General features: G+C 55.5%; 1 protein-coding gene across 2 annotated transcripts in view; it reads left to right on the top strand.

Annotated features, from left to right (window-relative positions):
• LOC134528540 (phosphoenolpyruvate carboxykinase [GTP], mitochondrial-like) overlaps window positions 1–12,068 on the top strand; it is a 59,153-nt gene that overhangs the window by 31,478 nt on the left and 15,607 nt on the right. For both annotated transcript variants that reach the window (XM_063362258.1, XM_063362257.1), the window contains exons 3-4: window positions 7,391–7,536; window positions 10,979–11,160. In XM_063362258.1, the coding sequence (XP_063218328.1) occupies window positions 7,391–7,536; window positions 10,979–11,160 (328 nt within the window). The remainder of the gene's footprint in view (window positions 1–7,390; window positions 7,537–10,978; window positions 11,161–12,068) is intronic.

Genomic DNA, 12,068 nt, shown 5'->3' with positions numbered 1-12,068 from the left:
GTCACCCCGGGTCAGTCACAGTCACCCCGGGTCAGTCACCGTCACCCCGGGTCAGTCACCGTCACCCCGGGTCAGTCACCGTCACCCCAGGCCAGTCACCGTCACCCCAGGCCAGTCACCGTCACCCCGGGCCAGTCACCGTCACCCCGGATCAGTCACCGTCACCCCGGGTCAGTCACCGTCACCCCGGGTCAGTCACCGTCACCCCGGGCCAGTCACCGTCACCCCGGGCCAGTCACCGTCACCCCGGGTCAGTCATCGTCACCCCAGGCCAGTCACCGTCACCCCGGGTCAGTCACCGTCACCCCAGGCCAGTCACCGTCACCCCGGGTCAGTCACCGTCACCCCGGGTCAGTCACCGTCACCCCGGGTCAGTCACCGTCACCCCGGGTCAGTCACCGTCACCCCGGGTCAGTCACCGTCACCCCGGGTCAGTCACCGTCACCCCGGGCCAGTCACCGTCACCCCGGGCCAGTCACCGTCACCCCAGGTCAGTCACCGTCACCCCGGGTCAGTCACCGTCACCCCGGGCCAGTCACCGTCACCCCAGGTCAGTCACCGTCACCCCGGGCCAGTCACCGTCACCCCGGGCCAGTCACCGTCACCCCGGGTCAGTCACCGTCACCCCGGGTCAGTCACCGTCACCCCGGGTCAGTCACCGTCACCCCGGGCCAGTCACCGTCACCCCGGGTCAGTCACCGTCACCCCGGGCCAGTCACCGTCACCCCGGGTTAGTCACCGTCACCCCGGGCCAGTCACCGTCACCCCAGGCCAGACACCGTCTCCCCAGGCCAGTCACCGTCACCCCAGGTCAGTCACCGTCACCCCGGGTCAGTCACCGTCACCCCAGGCCAGTCACCGTCACCCCGGGTCAGTCACCGTCACCCCGGGTCAGTCACCGTCACCCCGGGTCAGTCACCGTCACCCCGGGTCAGTCACCGTCACCCCAGGCCAGTCACCGTCACCCCAGGCCAGTCACCGTCACCCCGGGTCAGTCACCGTCACCCCGGGTCAGTCACCGTCACCCCGGGCCAGTCACCGTCACCCCAGGTCAGTCACCGTCACCCCGGGTCAGTCACCGTCACCCCGGGCCAGTCACCGTCACCCCGGGTCAGTCACAGTCACCCCGGGTCAGTCACCGTCACCCCGGGTCAGTCACAGTCACCCCGGGTCAGTCACCGTCACCCCGGGTCAGTCACCGTCACCCCGGGTCAGTCACCGTCACCCCGGGCCAGTCACCGTCACCCCGGGCCAGTCACCGTCACCCCGGGTCAGTCACCGTCACCCCGGGCCAGTCACTGTCACCCCGGGTCAGTCACCGTCACCCCAGGCCAGTCACCGTCACCCCGGGTCAGTCACCGTCACCCCAGGCCAGTCACCGTCACCCCGGGTCAGTCACCGTCACCCCGGGTCAGTCACCGTCACCCCGGGTCAGTCACCGTCACCCCGGGTCAGTCACCGTCACCCCGGGTCAGTCACCGTCACCCCGGGTCAGTCACCGTCACCCCGGGCCAGTCACCGTCACCCCAGGTCAGTCACCGTCACCCCAGGTCAGTCACCGACACCCCGGGCCAGTCACCGTCACCCCGGGCCAGTCACCGTCACCCCGGGTCAGTCACCGTCACCCCGGGTCAGTCACCGTCACCCCGGGTCAGTCACCGTCACCCCGGGCCAGTCACCGTCACCCCGGGTCAGTCACCGTCACCCCGGGCCAGTCACCGTCACCCCGGGTCAGTCACCGTCACCCCGGGCCAGTCACCGTCACCCCAGGCCAGTCACCGTCACCCCGGGCCAGTCACCGTCACCCCGGGTCAGTCACCGTCACCCCGGGCCAGTCACCGTCACCCCAGGCCAGTCACCGTCACCCCGGGTCAGTCACCGTCACCCCGGGTCAGTCACCGTCACCCCGGGTCAGTCACCATCACCCCGGGTCAGTCACCGTCACCCCAGGCCAGTCACCGTCACCCCAGGCCAGTCACAGTCACCCCGGGTCAGTCACCGTCACCCCGGGTCAGTCACCGTCACCCCGGGTCAGTCACCGTCACCCCGGGTCAGTCACCGTCACCCCGGGCCAGTCACCGTCACCCCGGGTCAGTCACCGTCACCCCAGGCCAGTCACCGTCACCCCGGGTCAGTCACCGTCACCCCAGGCCAGTCACCGTCACCCCGGGCCAGTCACCGTCACCCCGGGTCAGTCACCGTCACCCCAGGCCAGTCACCGTCACCCCAGGCCAGTCACCGTCACCCCGGGTCAGTCACCGTCACCCCGGGCCAGTCACCGTCACCCCGGGTCAGTCACCGTCACCCCGGGCCAGTCACCGTCACCCCGGGCCAGTCACCGTCACCCCGGGTCAGTCACCGTCACCCCGGGTCAGTCACCGTCACCCCGGGCCAGTCACCGTCACCCCAGGTCAGTCACCGTCACCCCGGGTCAGTCACCGTCACCCCAGGCCAGTCACCGTCACCCCGGGTCAGTCACCGTCACCCCGGGTCAGTCACCGTCACCCCGGGTCAGTCACCGTCACCCCGGGTCAGTCACCGTCACCCCAGGCCAGTCACCGTCACCCCAGGCCAGTCACCGTCACCCCGGGTCAGTCACAGTCACCCCGGGTCAGTCACAGTCACCCCGGGCCAGTCACCGTCACCCCGGGCCAGTCACCGTCACCCCGGGTCAGTCACCGTCACCCCAGGCCAGTCACCGTCACCCCGGGTCAGTCACCGTCACCCCAGGCCAGTCACCGTCACCCCGGGTCAGTCACCGTCACCCCAGGCCAGTCACCGTCACCCCAGGCCAGTCACCGTCACCCCGGGTCAGTCACCGTCACCCCGGGTCAGTCACCGTCACCCCGGGTCAGTCACCGTCACCCCGGGTCAGTCACCGTCACCCCGGGTCAGTCACCGTCACCCCGGGCCAGTCACCGTCACCCCAGGTCAGTCACCGTCACCCCGGGTCAGTCACCGTCACCCCGGGCCAGTCACCGTCACCCCAGGTCAGTCACCGTCACCCCGGGCCAGTCACCGTCACCCCGGGCCAGTCACCGTCACCCCGGGTCAGTCACCGTCACCCCGGGTCAGTCACCGTCACCCCGGGTCAGTCACCGTCACCCCGGGCCAGTCACCCTCACCCCGGGTCAGTCACCGTCACCCCGGGCCAGTCACCGTCACCCCGGGTCAGTCACCGTCACCCCAGGCCAGACACCGTCACCCCAGGCCAGTCACCGTCACCCCAGGTCAGTCACCGTCACCCCGGGTCAGTCACCGTCACCCCAGGCCAGTCACCGTCACCCCGGGTCAGTCACCGTCTCCCCGGGTCAGTCACCGTCACCCCGGGTCAGTCACCGTCACCCCGGGTCAGTCACCGTCACCCCAGGCCAGTCACCGTCACCCCAGGCCAGTCACCGTCACCCCGGGCCAGTCACCGTCACCCCGGGTCAGTCACCGTCACCCCGGGTCAGTCACCGTCACCCCGGGTCAGTCACCGTCACCCCGGGCCAGTCACCGTCACCCCGGGCCAGTCACCGTCACCCCGGGTCAGTCACCGTCACCCCAGGCCAGTCACCGTCACCCCGGGTCAGTCACCGTCACCCCAGGCCAGTCACCGTCACCCCGGGTCAGTCACCGTCACCCCAGGCCAGTCACCGTCACCCCGGGCCAGTCACCGTCACCCCGGGTCAGTCAACGTCACCCCAGGCCAGTCACCGTCACCCCAGGCCAGTCACCGTCACCCCGGGTCAGTCACCGTCACCCCGGGCCAGTCACCGTCACCCCGGGTCAGTCACCGTCACCCCGGGCCAGTCACCGTCACCCCGGGCCAGTCACCGTCACCCCGGGTCAGTCACCGTCACCCCGGGTCAGTCACCGTCACCCCGGGCCAGTCACCGTCACCCCAGGTCAGTCACCGTCACCCCGGGTCAGTCACTGTCACCCCAGGCCAGTCACCGTCACCCCGGGTCAGTCACCGTCACCCCGGGTCAGTCACCGTCACCCCGGGTCAGTCACCGTCACCCCGGGTCAGTCACCGTCACCCCAGGCCAGTCACCGTCACCCCAGGCCAGTCACCGTCACCCCGGGCCAGTCACCGTCACCCCGGGTCAGTCACCGTCACCCCGGGTCAGTCACCGTCACCCCGGGTCAGTCACCGTCACCCCGGGCCAGTCACCGTCACCCCGGGTCAGTCACCGTCACCCCGGGTCAGTCACCGTCACCCCAGGCCAGTCACCGTCACCCCAGGCCAGTCACCGTCACCCCGGGTCAGTCACCGTCACCCCGGGTCAGTCACCGTCACCCCGGGTCAGTCACCGTCACCCCGGGTCAGTCACCGTCACCCCGGGTCAGTCACAGTCACCCCGGGCCAGTCACCGTCACCCCAGGTCAGTCACCGTCACCCCGGGTCAGTCACCGTCACCCCGGGCCAGTCACCGTCACCCCAGGTCAGTCACCGTCTCCCCGGGCCAGTCACCGTCACCCCGGGCCAGTCACCGTCACCCCGGGTCAGTCACCGTCACCCCGGGTCAGTCACCGTCACCCCGGGTCAGTCACCGTCACCCCGGGCCAGTCACCGTCACCCCGGGTCAGTCACCGTCACCCCGGGCCAGTCACCGTCACCCCGGGTCAGTCACCGTCACCCCGGGCCAGTCACCGTCACCCCGGGTCAGTCACCGTCACCCCGGGTCAGTCACCGTCACCCCGGGCCAGTCACCGTCACCCCAGGTCAGTCACCGTCACCCCGGGTCAGTCACCGTCACCCCGGGCCAGTCACCGTCACCCCAGGTCAGTCACCGTCTCCCCGGGCCAGTCACCGTCACCCCGGGCCAGTCACCGTCACCCCGGGTCAGTCACCGTCACCCCGGGTCAGTCACCGTCACCCCGGGTCAGTCACCGTCACCCCGGGCCAGTCACCGTCACCCCGGGTCAGTCACCGTCACCCCGGGCCAGTCACCGTCACCCCGGGTCAGTCACCGTCACCCCGGGCCAGTCACCGTCACCCCGGGTCAGTCACCGTCACCCCGGGTCAGTCACCGTCACCCCGGGCCAGTCACCGTCACCCCAGGTCAGTCACCGTCACCCCGGGCCAGTCACCGTCACCCCGGGCCAGTCACCGTCACCCCGGGTCAGTCACCGTCACCCCGGGTCAGTCACCGTCACCCCGGGTCAGTCACCGTCACCCCGGGCCAGTCACCGTCACCCCGGGCCAGTCACCGTCACCCCAGGCCAGTCACCGTCACCCCGGGTCAGTCACCGTCACCCCGGGCCAGTCACCGTCACCCCGGGCCAGTCACCGTCACCCCGGGCCAGTCACCGTCACCCCGGGCCAGTCACCGTCACCCCGGGCCAGTCACCGTCACCCCGGGTCAGTCACCGTCACCCCGGGCCAGTCACCGTCACCCCGGGTCAGTCACCGTCACCCCGGGCCAGTCACCGTCACCCCGGGCCAGTCACCGTCACCCCAGGCCAGTCACCGTCACCCCGGGCCAGTCACCGTCACCCCAGGCCAGTCACCGTCACCCCGGGTCAGTCACCGTCACCCCGGGCCAGTCACCGTCACCCCGGGTCAGTCACCGTCACCCCGGGCCAGTCACCGTCACCCCGGGTCAGTCACCGTCACCCCGGGCCAGTCACCGTCACCCCGGGTCAGTCACCGTCACCCCGGGTCAGTCACCGTCACCCCGGGCCAGTCACCGTCACCCCAGGTCAGTCACCGTCACCCCGGGCCAGTCACCGTCACCCCGGGCCAGTCACCGTCACCCCGGGTCAGTCACCGTCACCCCGGGTCAGTCACCGTCACCCCGGGTCAGTCACCGTCACCCCGGGCCAGTCACCGTCACCCCGGGTCAGTCACCGTCACCCCGGGCCAGTCACCGTCACCCCGGGTCAGTCACCGTCACCCCAGATCCTGGGCAGCTGACGGCGCTAGTAGCAGTTAGGGTGCTTTCTAAATGCCTTAACATTATCCCGCATTTGTTAGTTACTTTAAAGTGGTGAGAGAGAATGCCTCGCTCTTGTATCGCACCTGGCTGTAATGAAGGCAGGGGCGTAGCCAGGGGGGGGGGGTTAGGGGTTCAAACCCCCCCCCCCCCCTTTAGCACCAAATCTTTAATTAATTTCTTATTCATCACTCAAACAAATTTTATATTAAAATTAATAAAATTTTTACCATTACATTATTTAAATTTAAGTACAGAAAACTGCTAAAATAGCACTATTTTACACCTTAAAATCCAAATTTTCCCGGGGGAGGACCCCCGGACCCCCCCGCTTTAATACGGGGGGGGGGGGGCATGCTTCTTAACACCCCCCATACACAAATCCTGGCTACGCCACTGAATGAAGGTGACGGCTTAATACCGTCAAGATTTTTTTTTTCATATTTATTCCTACCTAACGACAAAAAATGGCAAGCGGCAAAATTTAGAGTCGAAATCTTACTAAGGGAAGGGTCCGATAGAAAGCTCATCGTCTTGGTTAAACTGTGTGAGTAGAAGCAGGCAGGTGTCAAGTATCTCGCCTGAGTGGGCCATAGGAAGCGAGGAAAATCTCTTTAAAGTACAGTATAAAAACTAACTTTTTAACGTTTTTTTAGTAAGGCAGTGGCGTTGTTCAGTGTTTCCCACCGTAAAACCTCGAGCTTTGGTATGGCTCTTGGTGAACCTTATTGACTGTACCCTGCACACCCAAACTCCTTATTTAGTACGTGACCTTACAGAAACCCTTCGTATGGCCCGGTGTACTGTGGTAAAAAACAAAACTCTTCAACCGAAGTTTGGTCCTTACCTCTTCTTCTTTTGATCTGCAAATACAACGATATAATGCTAATGGCCTTGTGAATGTACACTGTGCAAAGTTTTGGGTATGCGCACTTGAGCCTCTACCCCCAAATGTACTAATGTAATTGTACCAAGATTCAACTGACTGGCTCTATTTTTAAATAAAAACAAATTAACAAAAAAAAGTGGTCAGACGCATGGCTTGGGAAACTGCGGACTCATTTTCGCTTCCCAATGAGTACTCTTATTATTTTAAACCTTATTTTCGACAGTATTTTTTTTAAAAAATACTGCTTATCTTGGTAAAAAAATCATTAAACAGTTAATCATATAACGTTTCCCTTTGTCTGTGCTAACTTTGGTTCAAGCCATTCACCACAGATAGCAGCACCATAGTTACTCATTTCCGTCTCATGTGACTTAGGCCTACTCCATTCGCGAAATTACTTCTACCAAATTCCGTATACCGAGAGCAAATTAATGTGGAATAACCGAAACGTGCGAACCGCCTGCGAACATTACTACCAGTTGCCAGGCCATGGTGTTTAGTACCACAGGAACTGTACAACTGAAGAAATGGCGAGTGTGGGAGGTGCATGGGTGAGTTGGCACGACTGTGGGCGCAGGTGCGGCAGTTCGTGGAGCAGAGCGCCGCCACGTGTCGGCCGGACAAGGTACACGTGTGTGACGGCTCCGCCGAGGAGAACAGGCGGTTGCTAGAGCTGCTACAGCAACAAGGCACCGCGCAGCCGCTGCCCAAGTACAGCAACTGGTCAGTGCTCAGCTCTCCTCGTCACCACACACACACCACTCTGGCGGCGTTATGTCGGGCGTCTTCCACTTACACTTGCAACCACTCTCGCACATAGACATCCGAGGCTCACCTACACCTGTGGCTGGCACATGCCTTTATGGTCGCACTGTAATGCAGCTCCCCGGCGCACCCGCCAGAAAATATTTCTAAAAGTAAACTCTTTCAAATAGAAATTTTGTAAAGGTAATACTGTTAATGTATCTGCGATAAAATTCCTGAGAAATCACATCTTTATACCAAGCAATTAAATCTCTACAAAGTTTTTCTAGTAAGCTAATAACAATTTACACTAGTGACCATATAGTCAACAGAACTCACTGGACAACCAAGGAAAATATAAATGAAATGCGCCAACGCGGGGTGTGGATCAGTTGCCCGGTCATGTGTTGCCCGCTCCTGTGTTGTCCGGTCCTCGGTTGCCCAATCCTGCTGGGTTTCCCGGTCCTGGGTTGCCCAGTTGCTGGGTTGCCCGGCCCTGCCCGCATCTAGACACACACAGGGTGCATGCCTCCTTTCACTGGTCTTGCAGCGGGGAACATCGATTGCTGGTTTCACTGTCTGTCAGAACAGATAAACACGCAAACATCTATACAAGAGTTAAAATGGCTAAAATGTGTTAAAAACAACCTTTATCTTAATATCTATGCCACTCAAATTTTACAGTTGTCCTATGCGCGGCGAGAAAACCGCGCCAAACCATAGAGCGTCGCACTTATAGACACACCCCTGACTGTTGCTTCTGGCGCGGTACTAGCATGTGGTCTTCCCGTCTTGCATATCACATCTATGAAATCTGAGGGTTTACCGTAACATTATATTCCTCTTACAAAGAGGAATGATAATTAATAGTTATTCAGGTTGTATTGAGGTATATGTCATGCATACTGGTGCTAAATTGCAGAAATAAATATTTTTTTTTTCTGTGAGCCTGTGAACGTACATCTTCTATGTTTTTTCTTGGTTTCGCGACTGCCGAGTCGTATCACAACAGCTGTGTTAGACCTTGCAGGAGAGTTGAGGGCGCGCCTTTGCATGTAGGCAACCACTTTAATGACACAGCTGTGCTGGTTGCAGATATCGAGATGTCGTAGGCGCTGTGGTGGACAATCTCTATACATACACATGTAAAGGTTCCTTAGTTCAAAATCTTAAATCTTTGAAAGTTTTACACCGAATGCTTTCAAATTTTCGAATATGCGTGGTTTTTATATACCTATGTAATGCGTGTTCATCACCTGCTTTGTAAAGATAAAGATATAGATAAGTAAATACAGACATAGAGAGATATAGATATAGAGGTATATATATTATATATATATCGAGGTATATATAGAGAGATGTAGAGAGAAATAAACAGATGTATAGAGATATGATGTAGAGAGATACTGATAAATAGATATGGATATAGAGAGAGAAATAGTGATATAGAGAGATATAGAGATGTTGATATACATAGAGGATTATAGTGAGATTTATAGAGAGACATAAATAGAGAGATTCTTTGTATAGCCTATGTGTACCAACTTGAAACAAATTACTAAAAAAAATTATCTGCTTTCTCTTTTCTTTCTTTCCCATTTAACGTAGCGGGGCCGGTACAGCCAGTTTAAGAATAAAATACGACCGCTGTCGGCTGTGTAGTCAAGAGTATGGAATACTTTATTTCTATTTCTGTCTGAATTGAAGGTGTTTCAACTTGTGGAGCAAAAAAAAAAAGCTTTGATTTTTTAATTAAAAGCATTGTTTTGTAAAGTTTGTAAATTATCTAGGAGAGCAGAACTCAGTGATCCATAGGCTCTCCAGTTGAATGAGGCATTGTTTCGCGATAAGGCCCTAAGTAAACATTTTCACGCTGAACTCGAAAGCAAAACTGTGAACATTAATATACAAATAAATTATTAAATTAAGTATAAGCAAGATAATTTGTTACGACTATTTCAATAATGTTGTGTTTGATATTTTCTGGTGTATGAAGCTTTTTACCACTCCACAAAATTCCTGGATCGACATTCACACTACCATGTTATTTTTAAACCAGTTTTTGCGTTCGTAAACGCACTTTTGCTGAATAATAAACATGCACAAGTAGTAGTACTGAGATTTTACACGTACTTAATATCTACCAACAAAAAAAAAGTGGGGGGGGGGGGGTGATCTAGAAGATTACAACTGGCAAAATTAAGGCTTGAATTAGAGTTGATTATTTCATTTTCTTGTCATTACTATTATTTTGAAGCTTTTTTTCTGAAAATGTATTACGATGGCTCAATTGCCCCTTAGAGTCTCGCCGACAGCGACTTTCTCGCACGCAAATCGCTAGGCACGCAACAATGGTGTGAGCGCGTGTGGCTGAACTCGATGGGAATGTGGCCAGAGATTAGAGAAAGTTACAGATGGAGCATAAACACAGTTTGTAGGTATCTCTGCTGAAGCCAGGGGACGTAAGGGGGAAGCAGGTCGCCGCCATATTGTGCAATGAAGAAAGTCGCATTTTCTCATAAGTGATGTATATGTATGGTGGTGTAAAAGTGCATGAATATTAAACAAATAAAAGACTGTTGACTCGAGAAAAAATGATTGTTTACAAGAGAATGTAGTAAACTACATTTCTATATACTACATAAACAAATGGCCACCATCTTCTTACGTGAACAAACTGGCCACAGTGCTCAGAGCTTATGCTCCATCTGTAACTATCTCTAATCTCTTAGCGTAGCGGGAAGCCTAAGATTCACGCCGAGTATTCGACATGCCTGAACATTACCGAATACTTGCCTTCGGGTGTCTTCAGAATTATTTTGTTTAGGTGAAAAAAGTCTGTTTTAAATGCCGGACATAAACAAATAAAGGTAGGAAGTTTCATGAAAATAATACAAATTAAGCCATTAAAACCAAGACTAATATTTGAGTAAATATACGCACTTGCTTATCTTTTACATTCGTTTTGCAATGTCATCAAATTAAAATGCGATGTAATTAACTTAAGATTTATTTGTTGTTTGGATATTGTTGCGCAAGTAATAAGTAAAAAAAAAAAATTACGTGGTTTCTACTGTTCAACCTTTGTCCCGGTTTGTTATGTCAGGTCAGTTACATTATAAATACTTTAAAACTAAACAACCATTAAAAATAATTCAAATTAAGTTTAATGTCCGCTTAGGTTGAAAGTATTTATAATGTAACTGACCTGACATAATCGACCATTTTAATTAATTTGGCATTCACGAACACACGGCAAAATAAAAAAAAATGCGTTTTTTCACCTAAACAAAAGAATTCCGAAGTCACCCGAAGGCAGGTATTCGGTAATCTTCGGGCATGTCGAATACTCGGCGTGAATCGTAGGCTTCCCGAGTGTGGCAGGTTGTGCTGACGATTGGTGCGACTGGCGTGTGCGCAGCTGGCTGGCGCGCACCGACCCGGCCGACGTGGCGCGGGTGGAGGGGCGCACCTTCGTGTGCACACCGCGCATGCGCGACGCCGTGCCGGCAGGTGGCGCCGCGAGCGGCCAGCTGGGGAACTGGATGTCTCCCGAGGACATGCGCGCCGCCGTCTCGCAGCGCCTGCCCGGCTGCATGGCAGGTGAGTGTCGAGTTCTGCCATTCCCGATCACACCCGAACGATTCACCTTCGGCCAACCTCGGGATTTGTTTTATTTTTACGCAGGAAAAAAGAATTCAAATATTAAAAGTGGTCGGTTAGGTTAGCTACATTAAACCACTTTAAAACACTGTGGACGGTTAGTTAGGTTAGTAAAGCTACATTAAAATAAACAGAGAAATATAAATATATAAAAATAAACCCGAGGTTGGCCGAAGGTGAATTGTTCTGGTGTAATCGGGCAGGGACAGAACTTGATGGACATCCTAGGCTTCCCAGTGTCGAGTGCATTGTTGTCACGCGTCGAGCCTTTTCCTCATTTCCACATTCCAACATTGCGAACGTTTGTTACACTTGTATCAGCTTTTATTAACGACCGTAGTTCAGATAAAATTATTACTGGTTAATATGAGTGACATTTTTCTTCAATTTAACCACCACAGGTACAGCTGATACATTTGTAAACAAACAGACGCCATATTGGTACGTGTAGTACACTGAAGTCCCCCTCCGCTTTTAACTATTATGCTTATGGACACTATGCTCCATCTGTATATTCTATATTTCCCTCATCTCTTACCCACGAACGCTACAGTCCCAGGAGTATAGATGTAAAAAGGTTACACGCCCATGTGAAACATGATTTTTTTCTCTCTGAAGTTGGTCACTAACGATTATGATACTACCAACCAAAAGCATAAAAACAAAGAAATTTAGTTTCGTTTCCAATTATATCTTTCGGGTTCAGGGTCTAGGACTTTAAAATACAATTAATTATGCGTTGTAATAAAATATTAACTTAATTTAAAAAAATTAAATACTATATTAGAAACTAAACGTTATGATGTAAGATCGTATTAGAGAATGTTAGGTTAACCTAGTTGTCTCAC

This window comes from Bacillus rossius, chromosome 1 (assembly GCF_032445375.1).
Source record: "Bacillus rossius redtenbacheri isolate Brsri chromosome 1, Brsri_v3, whole genome shotgun sequence".
In the NCBI taxonomy this organism is placed as follows: Eukaryota; Metazoa; Arthropoda; class Insecta; order Phasmatodea; family Bacillidae; genus Bacillus; species Bacillus rossius.
This window is presented reverse-complemented; position numbering and strand designations above follow the sequence as displayed.